General features: G+C 38.1%; 1 protein-coding gene across 4 annotated transcripts in view; it reads left to right on the plus strand.

Annotated features, from left to right (window-relative positions):
* The window catches only part of IMPG2 (interphotoreceptor matrix proteoglycan 2), a 90,845-nt gene that overhangs the window by 45,402 nt on the left and 26,429 nt on the right, over positions 1-19,014 (plus strand). For all 4 annotated transcript variants that reach the window (XM_021070505.1, XM_021070502.1, XM_021070504.1 and 1 more), the window contains 2 exons: positions 8,635-8,879; positions 12,977-13,062. In XM_021070505.1, the coding sequence (XP_020926164.1) occupies positions 8,635-8,879; positions 12,977-13,062 (331 nt within the window). The remainder of the gene's footprint in view (positions 1-8,634; positions 8,880-12,976; positions 13,063-19,014) is intronic.

Raw genomic sequence — 19,014 nt, forward strand, 5'->3', positions numbered from 1 at the left:
TTGTTTGTATATTTTAGAGATTACTCCCCTTTTAGTTACATCATTTGAAACTATTTTCTCCCATTCTGTAAGTTATTTTTGTTTGTGTTTTTTTTTTAATGGTTTCTTTTGCTGTGCAAAGGCTTGTCAGTTTGATTAGGTCCCGTAGGTTTATTTTTGCTTTTATTTCTATTGCTTTGGGAGACCGACCTGAGAAAACATTTGTAAGGTTAATATCAGAATGTTTTGCCTATGTTCTCTTCTAGGAGTTTGATGGTGTCTTGTCTTATGTTTAAGTCTTTAAGGCATTTTGAGTTTATTTTTGTGCATGGTGTGAGGGTGTGTTCCAGTTTCATTGATTTACATGTGGCTGTCCAGTTTTCCCAGCATAACTTGCTGAAAACACTGTCTTTTTCCCATTTTATGTTCTTGCTTCCTTTGTCGAAGATTAATTGACCATAGTTGTCTGGGTTTATTTCTGGGTTCTCTATTCTGTTCCATTAGCCTGTCTGTCTGTTTTGGTACCAGTACCACTCTGTCTTGATGACTGTGGCTTTGTAATATTGCCTGAAGTCTCAGAGAGTTATACATCCTGCTTGGTTTTTTTGGGCACTTTATTACTATCTGCTGAATAAAGAGGTGATTTAGAAAATATGTTAGCCTTAGGTTCAAGGGAGCATGGCTCAATTCTTTTATCACTTCTAATATCACTGTACATCTCCTTACAGATCACTTGGCAAACCTTTTCTGTTAAGGGTCATACAGTAAATATTTTACACTTTTTCACACCATATGATCTCTGTTGCGTCTATGCAACTCTGTCACTATCAGATGAAAGTAGATATAAGCAATACATTGAAGATGAATGAGTGTGGCTGTGTTCCTGTGAAACATTTATGGAACCTGAAATCTGAATTTTATATGACTTTGACATGTCACAAAATATTCTTATTTTTAATTTTTTAACCATGTAATAATATGAAACACAGGTAACTCATGGACTGCAAGCTAGATTTAGCTCGATGGTTGAAGTTTACAGATTCCTGTCATAGACTGCTGATTGACAAGTACTGTTATTCTCCATTTATAGTTATTGTAAAATATTGGCTATATTCCCTGTGCTGTACAATATAGCCTCTGACAAGTACTTTAAACTATTTGAGCTATACTTAATTTAAAATTGGAATAAAAACTGGCATTAATATAAACACTTCAAGTGTACTATTGTCATTCAATAATATGATCAATGTCACTTTAAATGGTAAATAAAGGGAGGAAAATCAATCCCTGTCATAGTTCATTTGCAAAAACAGCTGCTCTCTGGAATTTCTTAGAAGCATTATATAAAATATAGCACTTCTAAAAGTTGCTTGTCATTTTCCCCTATGAACTCAAATTTATTTAAAATTCACTTTCTCTTGAAAGCTTGATAAACATAACATAAAATTTATAAAGCAGGGTGTGCCTGTTGTGGCTCAGTGGTAACGAACCTGACTAGTATCCATGAGAATGCAGGTTCGATCCCTGGCTTCATTCAGTGGGTTAAGGATCTGGTGTTGCCATGAGCTGTGATGGCTCAGATCCCATGTTGCTATAGCTGTGGTGTAGGCCAGCAGCTGCAGCTCCAATTGGATGCCTAGCCTGGAAACTTCCATATGCTGCAGATGTGGCCCTAAGAAGCAAAAAAAAAAAAAAAAAAAAAATTTTTTTCATAAAATGCATTCATAGGCTAAATATAGAGAAGTTGAGATATAATGATATTCCTTCATTGTAATATCTTTAAAAAAATTTTAAAATAGAACTATGTTGATTTACAATATTAGTTTCAAGTGTACAACATATTCAATATTTTTATAAATTATGCTTTTTTAAAAGTATTATAAAATAGTAGCTATATTCCCTGTGCTGTGCAATGTATCTCTGTAGCTTATTTATTTCATACATAGTAGTTTGTATTTCTTAGTCCTCTACCCCTATTTTGCCCCTCCTCCCTCCCTCTTCCCACTGATAACCACTAGTTTGTTCTCCATATCTGTGAGTCTGTTTCTCTTTTGTTATATTTGCTTGTTTGCTTTATTTTTTTTAGATTCCACGTATAAGTAATAATGTACAATATATGTCTTTCTCTGACTTATTTCTCCAAGTGTAATACCCTCTAGGTCCTTCCATGTTGTTTTACCTTCATTTGTATAAGATATGTAATACCTTATGTTTGAAAAGGGCTTTCTGACTTCCTCATTTTCATTTATAATATTTTAGCAACTATTTAATAAGTGCCTGCTAATTGGGCAAATCTGTGCCTGCAAAAATGAAGAACTCATGGTCTCTATGCTCTAGGAACATAATCTACTTTAAAGTGCTTTCGGAAAGTTCCCATCATGGTGAAGCAAAAAAAATGAATCTAACTAGTGTCCATGAGGCTGTGGGTTTGATCCCTGGCCTCACTCAGTGGGTTAAAGATCCATCGTTCCCATGGGCTGTGGTGTAGTTCGCAGATGCATCTTGGATCCTGTATTGCAGTGGTTATGGCATAGGCTGGCATCTGTAGCTCCAATTCAACTCCTAGACTGGGAACTTCCATATACCGCGGGTGTGGCCCTATAAAGCCAAAAAAAAAAAAAAAAGAAGAAGAGTGATTTCCGAGATGTCGAATTCTGGCTTTTTACTTTTTTTTTCATTTAATTTACTCATATCCTGATCAGATAGTGAAAATGAGAATATTTGTTCTCCCTTTGGAGGTGAGGAAGTTTTGCCTTAAGAGGCAAACTAATTTGCCGTATAACTAGAAGTTACCAAATACTTTGCCCAGGGTAATCAGAATTGGGTTTCTGTACTCCTAGTGTATGCAAAGTGCTCTATGTATTATAGGTATGTGTGTTGATGGTCAATATTTAACCAAAGGGTCTGATTCTTTAATTGCTGCCCTCTTGGGATGATTAGCATGTTAAAACAATCCAAACTCTGATGATAAAGCTATGACGAGAGAATGGTATTTAATTGCTGAGTTCTGAGTTCTCTATAGGGACACAGGGAACAATTCAATATGAAGCCATTAGATTTTTTTTTTTTTGTCTTTTGTCTTTTTGTCTTTTGTTGTTGTTGTTGTTGTTGTTGTTGTTGTTGTTGCTATTTCTTGGGCCGCTCCCGCGGCATATGGAGGTTCCCAGGCTAGGGGTTGAATCGGAGCTGTAGCCACCGGCCTATGCCAGAGCCACAGCAACGCAGGATCCGAGCCGCGTCTGCAACCTACACCACAGCTCACGGCAGCCATTAGATTTTTTTTTTTTTTTTTGTCTTTTTTGCCTTTTCTATGGCCACTCCTGTGGCATATGGGGGTTCCCAGGCTAGGGGTCTAATCAGAGCTATAGCTTCTGGCCTACACCAGAGCCATTGCAACGCGGAATCCGAGCCATGTCTGCAACCTACACCACAGCTCACGGCAACGCCGGATCCTTAACCCACTGAGCAAGGCCAGGGATCGAACCTGCAACCTCATGGTTCCTAGTCGGATTCATTAACCACTGCACCATGACGGGAACTCTGAAGCCATTAGATTTTATGGTAGAATTGTTAACCTAAGTACAGTACAGTTTTTAAAATTGTTCAGCATTATCAGATATTAACAGTTGATGGAGTTCATACATTTTGGTATATTTTTATTCTCAGCTGTGTATGAATGAATGTGTGGCATTATTTGTATAATATATAACCTCTCTTTCCCTCTCTATAAGCATTTATATGCATGTGACATTTTCTATTCCCTTCGTACCTCTTTCGAGATGTACATATTATTTTTATTTAGTAGGACCCATTTGAAGTGAATCAACAAACTTCTGGGTATAAACACTTCAAAAATTCAACTCCAGGCTTTGTAGGTATGTACCTTCTCCCTCTTAGGGAAGAAGGGATGGCTGAGCTTCTCTGAAATACCTTCAGTTTGATTGATTGTCATGAGATGTGATATCATTATTTTTTCTATTTAAAATTTGTACATGTTAAACCGTCAATCAGGGCATCTGAGGTAAAGAATAAGAAAGGATAAATTTCACTTCCTCTTGACTGATGTCTCTGGAAATAGGTTTTAGAGAAACTTTCTTCTTCATAGCAATAGTTTCGGTGTTGTTTAGGAGATGAATGATGATGATATAGTGGTGGCTGGTTCATTTGGAGTGGCTGAGTGCAGAGAGCTGGCCCAGCTTTCTTCAATCAGGTAGTTGTTACCAGCATGTGTTCTGCTTCTTATGTACTTCCTTGTTCTGTTGGCCTTATTTTACTCTGTTCCTCATCCTGAGATGTCTCGGTACTTCATCTACCATGCCAGAACTCGGTCTGTTCTGGGCCATGTGGCAGTTCTCAAATCTGAGGATAGAAGGTTTTCTGGTACCTCAAGCATTCCTTTGAGTTCTCTTTCCAGGAAAAAACTTGGTAATACATTTTAGTATCTCTCTGAGGCATTTTATCTTCTTTAATGAATTTATCTTCACTAGATAAGGTGGATTATGTTAAAAGTGTTATTTTTAGATGTCCAAGGGAAACATTAAGAGACAAATTATATTTTGCCAATAAAGAGTAAGGTCAGTAATCTAACCCAGACTGCCCAATTTGCACAGATCTCTTGATCCAGGAACATTTCTCTTGATCTTCTTCCTGTGACATTTAAATGTCATGCAAAGCACATGGTAGCCTCTCAGTAAAGGCTTGATCTCCTTGTCTGGTTTTCTTTATATCCTGGGAACCAACTCAAGTGCTAACTGGCACAGCCTTTTCTTTTTCTCTATTTTTCCCTTATCACTACTTCTTGTCTTAGAGTATTAATAGGTTGTGCAGAGACCCCAAGGAAAAGCTCAGCTTTCTAGAGATGTAGGCATGGTCCATCCATAGAGCTTGGGATGTGCACATGCACATCCTCACAGAGTTGGGTTGTGGCTATAGAGCAGTGCTCCTATAATGATGACTTAGAAGACACAAATGTATGAAAGTAATATGAACGTTCTTTAGGGTAAAAAATTACTCTTTCATATTTAGACACTAAAACCCTTCAGATTAAGTCAGGACTATCACCTACTGTTGTTTAAGTGCCACAGATTCAGTTGTCTTATCTGCCTGCATTAGTAAATAAAATTGATCTTTTTTCTCCATTATTTTCAAAAGTATTTACTGAACTACTACGAGCCAAGCACTGTGCTAGATGTTTGGGACATATGCAGTGTGGTGAGTTCTGACCAGTAGGTGTCCCTCTTACTGTTTTAGTTTACCTTGGGGCCATTGGTTGTTTTAGGATATTTTATAGAATTTATTTCTTTACAAAAGAAGATCAGGAATTACCTATGAATCAACATATGCTGACATGAAAAATTAAGGAATTGATGGAACTTCTAGACGACAAGCAGATATCTTACCACTTAGTAGAGTATCAAGGTGTCAAGGTGCTCAATTGCCACTTTATTCTTATTTCTTTATTTTTATATATAGGTATATTTTTGGCCGTGTCCATGGCATGCAGAAGTTCCCGGGGCAGGGTTCAAACCTACTCTACAGCAGTGATCCAAGCCACAGCAGTGACAATGCCACTAAGCCACCAGAGAACTTCTCATTACTATTTTAAAGCTCCCTAAACCACCCCATTGAAAGTGGCGTGGCAACTTATTAAATCTGGGAGGAAAACTTTGTAGACAGGAACATCAGGCCTGGCCTGGCTGTTCCTTCCTCCCTTCCTCCTTTCCTCTCTTTCTTTCTTTTTTGCTTTTTAGGGCCCACCTGTGCCATGTGGAAATTCCCAGGCTAGGGATCAAATTGGAGCTACAGCTGCTGGCCTATGCCACAGCCATAGCAACGCGGGTTCCAAGCCATGTATGCCACCTAGACTACAGCTCATGGTAATGCCAGATCCTTGACCCACTGAGCGAGGCCAGGGATTGAACCTGCATCCTCATGGATACTAGTTGGATTCATTTCCTCTGAGTCATAATGGGAACTCCAGGCCTGGCTGTTTCTATGGCAGGTGAGGAATAACACCTTCGTGGAATCTCCTGTAGCCCTGGATGTGATCTGCTACAAGCAGGCCCAGCGCAGGTCCAGAACTGGCAGTGCTCCCAGGAAGCAGAAGACTCTTAAGTCTAGTTCACGCTTCCCAAACTACAAAATACAGTGCATTCTCTAGGATGCCAATTGATCGATTTAAATCAAGAAATATATCTGCCAACTAATTATTATATTGACTAGCTCATGCATTCTTTCCTCATAGGACAATCGGTAGAGAGTTATAATCAAAAATCCCTTTGCAAACTTGAGGTCAGAGAAAGGAAGTTGGGTGGTCCTAATAGCCAGTATCATCAAGCTTGTTTGAGCTATCTCCAATTTAGAGATCTTTGTTACAAGGAAGCCACAATACACTGATCAGAAGCTTTCTACTAAATAGTAACATAAATTAGTTGACTAATCCTTTTTCTAGACTCCATGAGACCATTCTCATTATGCTGATACTTTTTGTTTTTTTTAGATATGTGAATACCTTGATTAGGCTGCAGTTTTCTATTTATATTCAGACAAGTATAGATTTCTGTTAATTTAATAGGCACTGGGTACCCCTGAGTGCCAGGTATCAGCCAAACATTGGAGATAGAAACTCAAGGAGAGACTGTAAGGCACTCACTAGAAGCAAAATCTTTTTATAAAACAACAGAGGCTATAATTAAGGAATCTATAAGTGAGCTCAGAGAAGGGAGTGCTTCATTTATCTGAGTGCTCTGACTTGGGCATAATTTTGCTTCTGCAGAGTGTCTGAAGATGGCAGGTTGTTTCCATTGCACATCTTCCTTCAGTGGTTTACCTTTGGGAGGGTGGTGTGTTCTTCTTTCCGCTGGAGGGATTTTGGTGTGGGTTGCTGTGTAAGGCCTCTGATGGCTGTGTCTCTTAGACTGGATGCAAGCCAGAGTGATGAGTAGAGCAAAGTGGTTCTCACAATGACTTTTTTTTCTGATAATAGTTTAATTAAAATTACTGAGAACGTGACATAATATTCAGCATGAAGGTACTGGACTTGGGCACATCTGTTTGAATTTTGCCTCTACCCCTTTTATATTGTGAAATTTTAGGCAAGTTTGTTTTTTTTTTTTAACTTCTTTAAGCTTGATTTCTTTCTTTCTTTTTTTTTCTTTTGTCTTTTGTCCTTTTAGGGTCACACCCACAGCTTATGGAGGTTCCCAGGCTAGGGGTCTAATCAGAGCTGTTGCTGCCAGCCTATGCCACAGCCACAGCAACACCAGATCCAACCCATGTATGCGACCTACACCACAGCTCATGGCAATGCCGGATCCTTAACCCACTGAGCGAGGCCAGGGATTGAACCTGCAACCTCATGGTTCCTAGTCGGATTCATTTCCATTGTGCCACAACAGGAACTCCCAGCTTGATTTCTTAATAATCTGAAGATAAAACTTTCATAAAGTTATTATGACTATTAAATGAGATAAAGTATGTGAAATACCTGTCGTATTGTAAGCACTTATATATTAGTTTTAGCTTTTAAAGAAATCTGAGTTAGAGTATAGAAGGAGTAGTCCTATTGGCTTTAAAAAAAATCTATGTTCTGATTTTTTTTTTTTAAATTCAAAGTGACTAAGAAAATATCAAATGAAACATCCACTCCTACTAATTTATTTTCACTTTATCCTTTATTCAAAGAAATCTGTTTGCTCGTGGAAAGATAAATAGTGAAACGGCCCCATTCCCCAAAGTTGTTTTTTAGCCCTTGTCAAAGGTTTATTCAACTCATAAATGCAGGAACCAGGAGAAAAATGAGAACTAGTTTCTAGTGTGTTTGAAAGACATTTATATAGTTAATTGGGAAAGCTTTGCTAAGTTAGATACTACATTGATTAATGTCCTACAGTAAAATTATGGACTTTGAAGTTATCCTTCCTACCAGGTCAAAAAATCCATCACATCTTAGTAGTTTTTTACAGGTCAGTATTAAACTTTATAGGACTGTAAATTGTCTGGGCTATCAAATAAAAGTGTGTCTCCCGAAAGACTTAGATAACCATCGTATTAGAAAATATTCTAGCATGATATTTTAAAAAAACCCCATGTCATCAGTTTGCTTTATTTCCAACTATTTAATATTTTCCTTTCACAGTAGATAATTATATTTTAGTTCACAGTAATTAAGCTTCTTCATCGCTTCATTCCCCATTGTGGAGGACATAGTTCATCTAGTGGCAGTAATAAAGAGATTCTGAGAGGATTTCTCATTGTTGGGTGGAGTTAGAAGGTTTGATTTAGTTTTTGTTTTTGTTTTTGTTTTTGTTTTAAATCAGGGAGGAGAAATGCTAATAGGGATAGAAGGAAGCAGGCTGATAGTGAAAAGGAGCAGCTGGCTTTGAAGGAGGAAAGAAGGGGTGAGAATGTGGGGGAAGAAGATGCTTGGGTATTGTGCAGGGCTGTGTCCTCCCTAGAGTTCTTTTCATGTTCTTAGAACAATAATCCTCTGTTCTCTGAGAAGAAGTGGGGGTGGTTAAATGTTGTCCAGAGTCTGCAGAGAATGGTGATGGAATCCATGTTTTCTGAGACTCTCCCTCTAGGTCTAAAGTTTCAAAGCTCCTTTCTTTGTGTTTCCTTAGCAGGACCTAATCTGCTTTCTCTTTTCATCCATAGTGGCATAGATGTTCACTACGAAGTTACCTTCAATGGTGAGGCCATCAGCAATACCACCTGGGACCTAATTAGCCTCCACTCCAACAAGGTAGAGAACCATGGACTTGTGGAACTGGATGATAAGCCCACTGCTGTTTATACAATTAGTAACTTCAGAGATTATATTGCTGAGACACTGCACCAGAATTTTTTGCTGGGGAGCTCCTCTTTGAATCCAGATCCTGACTCCCTTCAACTCATCGATGGTAAGTTTGGGATCCATTAAGTCCATGTATAATTTCAGTTTCTTTTCCAGTATACTCTGAGAAAATGAATTTCCCCAAATATATGCGGTTCTGAGCACTCCCTGGACTGCATGAGGCAGAAGCCCTCCTGATATAGGGTGCTTTAGTCATGCAGCTCTTTGGGAGAGACCAATCAGGGATTTCTGGAGTATTTGTGGACAGAAGGCCACAAAGAGTGGGGGAGGTGAAGAACAGCATGGCATTTAGAAATAGTTTAGAGATATAGGAATAAAGTATATTAAAAGTATAAATTGAAACAGTTATAGTGCTGCCCAGGCAACCAAGAAATTAACTCTCCAAAGCCAAGTCAGGTGGTAAAGACTTAAAAACCAAAGAGCAAAAGAGAAAGAACATCTTAGGAAAGTTGATCTTGGTTAAAGAGTAATTGATACTGGGTGCTGGAAAGAATCCCAGAGAATCCAATGCTAAGCTTGACTTCAGAACAGCTGTAGAGTTTCAGTTATGATCTGAAATCAGCAGGTGGATCTGGGGATTTGGATTTAGAGGATTTTTGCTTTTTGGTGGCCTGGTCAACCTGGGACTAAAACTTTCTAAGCATCTGTTTACCAGTATGCAGTGGCTTAGCTCATCAGGGATGCGGTGTCCTATTACTTACTACTTCAAGCTTGCTTCTCTGCTTCTTCACTTGTTGGTAGTTTAGCCTTTAAAATGTCCAGCAGAGTATATTTTATTAAAGTGACTTCATGGGAGAAGCACCAGCTGCCAAAAAGGAAAATTCATGAAATACTAAACAATGATGCATTTTTATAGCCTCTCCAACTCTCACATGTTCTTAAGAGAAAAGAGCCTGTGTCCTTTCAGGCAGCTACCATCTGGGCCTCTATGTGTGTGTGTGTAAATAAACACAAATATACACAAGGGGAAAAGACCGAACAGAGAGAAAAAAAATCAACAAAATTTTACTATGTATAATTCCTACACGCTAAATAAGTATTTTTTGAGGGACTGAACTAAAGCTTATTTATTTATTTATTTTCTCAAGCTATAAGCCCTGGAGAGTTCCAAGAGAATTTTATTTTGTTTTATGGTTGATTTACAATATCCTGTTAGTTTCAGGTATACAGCACAGCAATTTAGTTATACATACACATATATATGTATATATTCATATATATGTACACATGTATTCTTCTTCATATTCTCTTCCCTTGTAGGTTATTATAAAATATTGAGTATATCAATTCCAAAGGTAATAATCTGCATCTATTATCCCCAAGTTCCCAAATCCATCCCGCTCCCTCCCCCTCTCCCTTGGCAACCACAAGTCTACTCTCTAAGTTGATGATTTTCTTTTCTGTCCTTCTGTGTAGCACTGGAAACTATATCTAGTCACTTATGATGGAGCATGATAATGCGAGAAAAAAGAATCTATACATGTATGTGTAACTGGGTCACCATGCTGTGCAGTGGAAAATTGACAGAACACTGTAAACCAGCCATAATGAAAAAAATAAAAATCATTACATAAAAATTAAAAAAAATATTGACTATAGTTTCCTGTGCTATACAGCAGGTCCTTGTTGGTTATTTTATATATATAGTGTGTATATATATATGTAATTAATCCCAACCTCCTAATTTATCCCTCTTGATTTCTGTGTCTGTGAGACTCTTCCTGTTTGGGAAACCAGTTCCTAAAACTTTAAATTGCTCTTCCATTATTTTCGCTGCTGGACTGATATTTGTTTAATGTGACACTGGGCTAAATAGGGCTGCAGAGTGGCCTGAGCTTCATATGGGTTACATGGGACTTTAAAGTGGACAAGCTCTCCCTTCAGTGATGATAGTGATATTAAACTATCAGTTCTACAGCACTAGGGAGCCTTTGTATTTTGGAGTAGTGCAGTGCCCTGGGCTCACTTTCTCATATGTTCCTTTTATTACTTGTTGATTCTTGTTGGAATACCCAATCCAGCTAAAATAGTGAAAAGAAATGAGAATTGTTATAATATGAAATTACTGAAGTCCCTTTGGCAAGGCTGACATCACCTAGGTGGGGCCTATCTTAGGGAAACAGCACATAGGCGATGGTCCAGGAATCTGGGTATTGGGATCAAAGGGAGGGGAAAAAAAGCTAGGAGGTCATGACCTGAGAGTGATGGGAACCTAAATTGAGCAGAAGGTACAAATACCAAGGTCAGGGTAGTGGAAGGATGGCATGAGAATTAAGAAATGCAATAGGCAAGGTGAGGTTGTTTAGGAAACTAAATCCATAGACAGCATAGCAAGGTCTTCCTTTTATGTGGAGCCTGATGGTGGAGCTACCTCCTCAAGGGTGCCCTAAAAAAAAAAGATCAACAACACTCTCAGAATTTCTAAGCAAGTTCAACAAAGCTTTAGGATATCCAGTATAAACTCACCCACCAGCTTTGACCTTTTACCTCATGTACATTTCAATTGCTCGGAATTTTGTTTCTAAAATCCATTTCTGTTGTTATGCCAGCTTCTGAGTTCTGAATGGCAGCAACTTTCCAGGTGACTTGATCATCTCAATGGATATGTTCATCTTTGACCTGTGCTACTTGTTTTCCATGGAGGACCAGATAACTGTATATACAGTTGAAAAAGAGTTTTGGAAAATGCTTATATTTTTCAAAAATAGGATCTTTGACTTCTTTTTTCTTTTTTTTTTTTTTTTTTTCCTTTTTGTCTTTTAGCCATTTCTAGGGCCGCTCCCACGGCATATGGAGGTTCCCAGGCTAGGGGTCGAATTGGAGTTGTAGCTGCCGGCCTGCACCAGAGCCACAGCAACAGGGGATCCGAGCCATGTCTGCAACCTACACCACAGGTCATGGCAATGCCAGATCCTTAACCCACTGAGCAAGGCCAGGGATCGAATCCACAACCTCATGGTTCCTAGTTGGATTTGTTAACCGCTGAGCCATGACGGGAACTCCAGGATCTTTGACTTCTGATTGAGGGCTTTGTGTCAGTGCAGTGGGTGCAGGTGAATAGAGATTCTGTATCTATTTTTGTATCTATTTTTGGTGTAGACACCATATCACCTTCCTGACAGTCCTTTCTTTTTAGTTTTTATTGATTCAGTCTCTTCTCCAGGCAAAGTCACTTTCTTTTCTCTCTGTGTTCACATACATTATATATGTGCCCCTCATGTTGTTTTATAAATGGTATTTATTTCTCTGGCATAGGGAATACTTCCACAAGAGCATCTTGGCTGCATTAATGTCTTTAGTCTAAGTCTCATCAAAGTCTTTAGTAACTAGCAAGGATTTGGTAAATCTTACTGAATTAAATTATACGATCTACTCTTACCTTTATTCCCTTTATTATTGATATAGTGATAAACACTCTGGTGTCCTACCCCATTTTTCGAAGGTGGCCTCTACCAAAAAGGAAATCATTTTGCATTGTTTTCTCGGTTGTTGGCATCAACCAAATGAGATGGAGTTTCAGTTCACCTTTCTTATTAAAGTGGAAAAAAAAATCAATTTTAGAACAGTTACTTTATGGGAATCTTGAAAAGGTTAAAAACTGCTTGAGAAAGGAAAGAAAATGCTATAGGAGTGTCCTAATGTAATGAAGGGAAGAATATTTATTTTATGTTGGAGTCATAATTTAGACAGACTGTGAGACATAAGTAAAACATTTGAATGAAGTTTATTTTTATTTTTATTTTTTTTCTTTTTAGGCTACACCTGCGGCCTAAAAGTTTCCCAGGAAGCTCCCAGGCTAGGGGTCCAATTGGAGCTGCAGTTGCCGGCCTACACCACAGCCACAACAAGAGCAAGAGCAATGCAGGATCTGAGCTGCATCTCGACCTACACTACAGCTCACAACAATGCCAGATCCTTAACTCACTGAGTGAGACCAGGGATGGAACCTGTGTCCTCAGGTTTGTTACTGCTGAGCCACAATAGGAACTCCGTAGTATCACACCTTTTCTAAGTAAGATTCTCCCATCTGTACTACTCATTTCTAAGCTATAAAAAGGAAGAATTTGGTTTTTAGTTATCCCTGAACCTCAAATGCGATGGCGTCTCAACTAAAAATGTTCTTTAATGTTGTTATTTCTTCAGTGAGAGGAGTTTTACTCCCCCAAAGTGATGACCAAGTTTGGAACACTCAAAGTTCAAGTCTTCAGGAAAGCTTACCATCTATTCTGGTAAGTATGTTTCTGTGTTTTATGCCTAGAACCAGGCCTTCAAAAGCTTCTCTTCTTCATGCACTTATCTGCTTACTTTGGCATCATGAATTTCTCAAGCTGTTCCTATTTCAAATATTCTCTTACATCATCCTTGGAACCTTATTCATAGTTGTCAAGCTCATGGGACCCAAGTATTGGTTCAGAAAATTTAGGCCTTCCGCAGTGGTTAGATGGAGTCCATGCACTTGGCAGTGCCAAAGTCCACACATGGTGGAAAAATTATTTATGGTTCATACTTGTTTGGTGATAATTAAGCTGTAAGTGCTCACTGAGTTGTTCTCTAAGGGTTACCCTGAAATGTTTTTTATAGCTTAGATTATAAATTTGATGTATGTAAGTAAAGAGTATAGATTTTTGTCCCAAGGATTGTGTTGACGAAAGAAGTTTAGATTCCGAAGTGTACAGAATAATGTATATGTGGAAAGGAGAGAAGGAAGAGTAAAACTACTGGTTAGTTGACAAATGACAGGGACTCTAAATCAGGTCTCCTTTTAACCTGGGCAGAAAACATTCCTATTTGCCCAGAAATGGCATACAATGACCTTGCCTTTTTGTTCTTACCACTCAACACCCCTGGGTACTCCTCTGACCCCTTCAAACCTCTGCTTGCCACATCACCTATAGGGAGGCATCCAGTAGGAAAGAAAGTGGTTTCTTCAAGTGCAGGCTGAACAACAACCACCATACTACTGTCTGCGGTGACTACATGATCTTTTATTACCACAACAGACACAGAATGGAGACTTCCAAACTATTGCATTTAGAATAGATAGGCAATGAGATCCTACTGTATAGCACAGGTGATTGTGTCCAGTCTCTAGAAACAGACCATGATGGAAGATAATATAAGAAAGGGAAAGTATGTATATATGTATATATATATATATATATATATGTATTGCTGTACAGCAGAAATTGGCACATTGTAAATCAACTATATTTTAATAAAAAGAAATTAAAAAAAGAAGAATGGAGACTTCTTCCACATTCCCTACTCCTACCCTCTTGAGACTTCCTTTCTGTCTCATATGACAGAAATTAATGTTAATTCACTTGAAAGACTTGTTTCTTGGCTTTATTCCAGCAATGGAAATTTAGTAAGTCTGCCCCAAATTTGCTTGACCATCAATATATGCAGTCATTGCTTCTGCTCAGGTATAGAGCAACTCTTTTTGACACGCGGAGTCACTGGAGATACTCTTTCTACCAAGTTCCATGTTGGAGAAAACGAGGTTAGTGGCGGGTTGACATCAGAGATTACATCCACTTGGTGTTTATTTGTTCATTCACTTACTCATTCAAATCTATTTATCTTGTGCTTTTCACATGCCAAGTGTTGAGGAAACTAAGATGAGTAAGATGTGGCCTTGCCTATAAGAAGTTTCCAGTCTGGTGGTGGTAGACTGACTTTGACACAAATAATGTGGTGCTGTTATAGTAGTCGATCCAGGGTGCGGTGGCAGGGGAGTGGTGATTCACTTCGAACTTGACACTCTAGTCTCCATTCCTTCTAGTCTCATTCTTCTCAGGCTTCCATAACCACAAATCTGTGATGATAGTTTAGAATGATGTTGTAAAGACAGGAATTTCTATATAAGCCAGGGCTTGCAACCTGGAGACCAGCCAACTGGTTTCAACTCTAGCCATATGCTTTGGGACCAAATTTTTAAAAAAGCCAATATTTAAAAATTAGGAGATTTTTTTGCATAAGAATGAGTATTTCCAACTTGTGAAAACCTGGAAGATAAGTTTACATTTCCCATTGCAGAAAGTGGCTAGATCTTGGCTGCAAGAGACTTCCCCTTTAATTATGGCAAACACTAACTAATGGGATTCATTTGTTCATTTATGTTGCCTGTTCTGTGATTCTGTTTGCATTGAAGCCAACTCCTTAATTTTTCAATTTGAGGAGACATTGTAATGTTAATAGGTAATAATAAGACATGAAAGAAAAGAATGATTCATTAAAATTGTCTGGTTATTGCTTCTTATCCTTTTCCTCCCTCCCCCTTCCTTCCCCTCTGTTCTTTAATAAAAGTGAGGTTTTTTAAAACCACATTTTATTTTAAGAAATTATTTTAGAGGTAGGGATGCTGGGATATTGAACTTGACACCTTTTGGACTCCTGATTTGGAAAATCACTGGTTGCATAGTATGCTTCCTGTAGCAGCAGGCTTTTCACTTGGCATTAGCAGAAATGAAACTGGCCAATGTAATATTGAACCTGCTAATGTACTACACTGAACTAAAAGAAGAATTCATGAGTTGAATTTGTTACCATGGGAACCATCTATTCATATAAACATAAATGAAGTGCTTTTCTTGGCATGTATATTTTCACCTTTCAAAGTTTATGAGAAAGCTTCATTGCCATGCCAGTTTTTACGGGGGTACTTGTGTGAAAGAGATGGTCTTCCTTCTTTATTTAAAAAAGTCAAGTTATTTACTTTCACATTTTATGTAATTTACTTCTGTCTTGACACTTACTGAAGATGTTATGTATTGTTTTAATTTTTATGAAATGGAAAGGAATTTAGTTTATAGATATATTGAAATCATATGTATTGCTTAGGGAACTTTTTTTTTTCATTAAGGAATCAGATGCTTCCCTAATATGTGTGAGGCTCTGTCTGATAAAACTCAATTTCTTGAGTATAGTTCGAAGGGCTTAAGCCATCTCTCTTGGAATTTTGAAAAGAAGCCCATTTAGAATTTACAAGGATGTCAATATGCCTGACTCAGGTGGAAGCATGGATGGGTTTAATGCATCTCTAGAAGGTGGTTATAGGTAAGAGGAAAACAAGTGAATTCCCTGGTACGGTATGATTCTCATCATTGTAACTGCTTCTTTGAAGGACAGAACTTTAAATGACCTTACTTTTCACTGATTACATAGTTTTAGATAATAAAAAATGAGAAAGGATGAAGCTTTTCCTTATGTACAAACAGCCTCCATAGTCAACATAGCAGGCATTTAAATATTAGACAACGGTCTTTCCTCCTCTGTCCCTTTTGTGTTCACCTGGGTCCTTTAGACCTGTGCCCTTCTGCTAACCTGAATGAGAAAGGACTGCCAAATCTGCTGGCTCTGCTTCTCCTCTGGGAATCCTTTTCCCTTTGGCTACACGCATCTGGTATGGTGAACAAAGCATGGGGCCCAAACTCTAGAAACTTGGAATTAGTTCAGATTTTTTTTCTCCCTATTTTATGAGATTTTGGGCATTTCACTTCTAGGAACCTCAATTCCTTATCTTTAATAGGCAGGGTTGGACTGATTGATTCTTATGAGTCTTTCTAATTATAAAGTTGATTACTTTCTTATGTTCACATATACATGCATGCTCAGCCCCCCTTTCTAACACAAGATTTTTTTTTTTTTTTTTTTTTGCTTTTTACAAAGCAAAAAAATGGAAGTTCCCAGGCTAGGGTTTGAATTGGAATTGGAGCTACAGTTGTCAGCCTCTACCACAGACACAGCAACGTGGGATCCGAGCTGCATCTGTGACCAACACTGCAGTTCATGGTATCACCAGATCCTTTAATCCACTGAGCGAGGCCAGGGCTCGAACCCACATCCTGATGAATACTAGTTGGATTAGTTTCTGCTATGTCAAAACAGGAACTCTCTGACACAAAATTTTTATAAACAAAGGAGTTCTCGTTGTGGCTCAGCAATAATGAACCTGACTAGTATCCATGAGGACATGGGTTCGATTCCTTGTCTCACTCAGTAGGTTAAAGGATCTGGCCTTGCAGTGAGGTGCAGTGTAGGTCTCAGACATGGCTCCAATCCTGTGTTGCTGTGGCTGTGGTAGGCCAGAGGCTACAGCTCCAATTTGACCTCTAGCCTGGGAATTTCCATATGCCATGAGTATGGCCCTAACAAAACAAACAAAAAAACAAAAAAGATTTTTATAAAAAAAAGGATGGTCACATAAATTGCTCTAGACTTTGGCAAAACAAAAGCTTGTATTTTTTTTTACTTCTACATTCGGGACTTCAATTTATTGTCTTTTCATTTATCCAGAGTTGAACTCTGGCTCTCTCCATCTGGTCCATCCTTTCTATTCCCCTAGCTTTATTGAGGTATAATTGACATATAATACTATATAAATATAAGGTATACACATGATGATTTGATACACTTATATATTGTGAAGTACTTATTGCAATAGAGTTAGTTAACACCTCCATAATTTCACATAGTTACTTCTCTTTTGAGGGAGTAAGAACATTTAAGATTTACTCTTTAGACTACTTTTAATTACATGACACAGTATTGTTAACTATAGTCACCATGTTGTACCCAAGATATTCACAACTATTCAGCTTGTAACTGGAAGTTTGTACTTTTGACATCTCATCATTTACCCCCAGCCCCTGTAAAACACCATTGTATGATTATTTTTATTGAGTTTAGCTTTTCTACATTCTACATATAAGTGATATCATATAGTATTTGTCTTTTTTTTCCTGACTTATTTCACTGAGCATAATGCCCTCAGAGTCAATCCGTGTTGTTACAGATGCCAGGATTTCTTTATTTTTCATGGATAAATAATATTCCAGTTCCACTGCACATATGTAACACATCTTTATCCATTTCATCTGTTAGGTTTTTCTGTATCTTGGCTTTGTCAATAATGCTGCAGTGAACATAGGAATACAGATCTCTCTTTGACACACTGATATAATTTCCTTTAGTCATTTGTCCAGAAGTGGGATTGCTGGATCATGTAGTTATATTTTTAGTTTTTTTTTTTTTTTTTGTCTTTTGTTGTTGTTGCTATTTCTTGGGCCGCTCCCGCGGCATATGGAGGTTCCCAGGCTAGGGGTTGAATCGGAGCTGTAGCCACTGGCCTACGCCAGAGCCATAGCAATGCAGAATCCGAGCCGTGTCTGCGACCTACGCCACAGCTCATGGCAACGCCGGATCATTAAGCCAATGAGCAAGGGCAGGGACCGAACCCGCAACCTCATGGTTCCTAGTCGGATTCGTTAACCATTGCGCCACGACGGGAACTCCCTATTTTTAGTTTTTTGAGGAAACTGTATTGTTTTTCACAATGGCTGTACCTATTTACATTCATAACAAGAGTGCAAATAGGATCCCTTTCCCCCACACCCTTGCCAACATTTTCTCTTTTCTTATTGAGAATAGCTATTCTAACAGGTATAAGGTAATATTTCATTGTGGTTTTGATTTGCATTTCCCTGATGATTAGTGATGTTGAGCATCTTTTCATGTGCCTATTGGCCATTTGAATATCTTCTTCAAAAAAATATTTATTCAGCCCAGTTTTTAATTGGGTGTTTTGTATTGTTTTTGTTTTTGGAACTGAGTTTTATGAGTACCTGGTATATTTTGGATATTAACTCCTTATCATATATATGATTTGCAAATATTTGCTTCCATTCTATAGGGTACATTTTAATTATATTAATTGTCTCCTTTTGCTATGCAGAAGCATTTTAGTTTGATATAGTCCCAGTTATTAATTTTTGCTTTTGTTGCTTGTGCTTTGGTGTCATATCCAAAAAACACTTCCAAGACCAGTGTTCAGGAACTTTTTCTTCCTGTGTTTTTTTTTCCCCTAGGATTATGATTTAAGGCCTATGTTTAAATATTTAATTCATTTCAAGTTGATTTTTATATATAGTCAAAGTAGAGGTCCAATTTCATTCGTTTTTGGCCAACCAGTTTTCTCAGCACCCTTTATTGAAGAGGCTAACCTGTCCCCTTTGAGTCTTCTTGGCTTCCTTGTCAAATATTAGTTGACTGTATCTGCTAAGGTGTATTTCTGGGCTCTAGATTCTGTTCCATTGGTCTATGAAGCTGTTTTTATGCCAGTGCCATATTGTTTTGATTGCTATGATTTTGTAATATAGTTGGACATCAGAAAGTGCGAT

Source organism: Sus scrofa, chromosome 13, assembly GCF_000003025.6.
Source record: "Sus scrofa isolate TJ Tabasco breed Duroc chromosome 13, Sscrofa11.1, whole genome shotgun sequence".
In the NCBI taxonomy this organism is placed as follows: Eukaryota; Metazoa; Chordata; class Mammalia; order Artiodactyla; family Suidae; genus Sus; species Sus scrofa.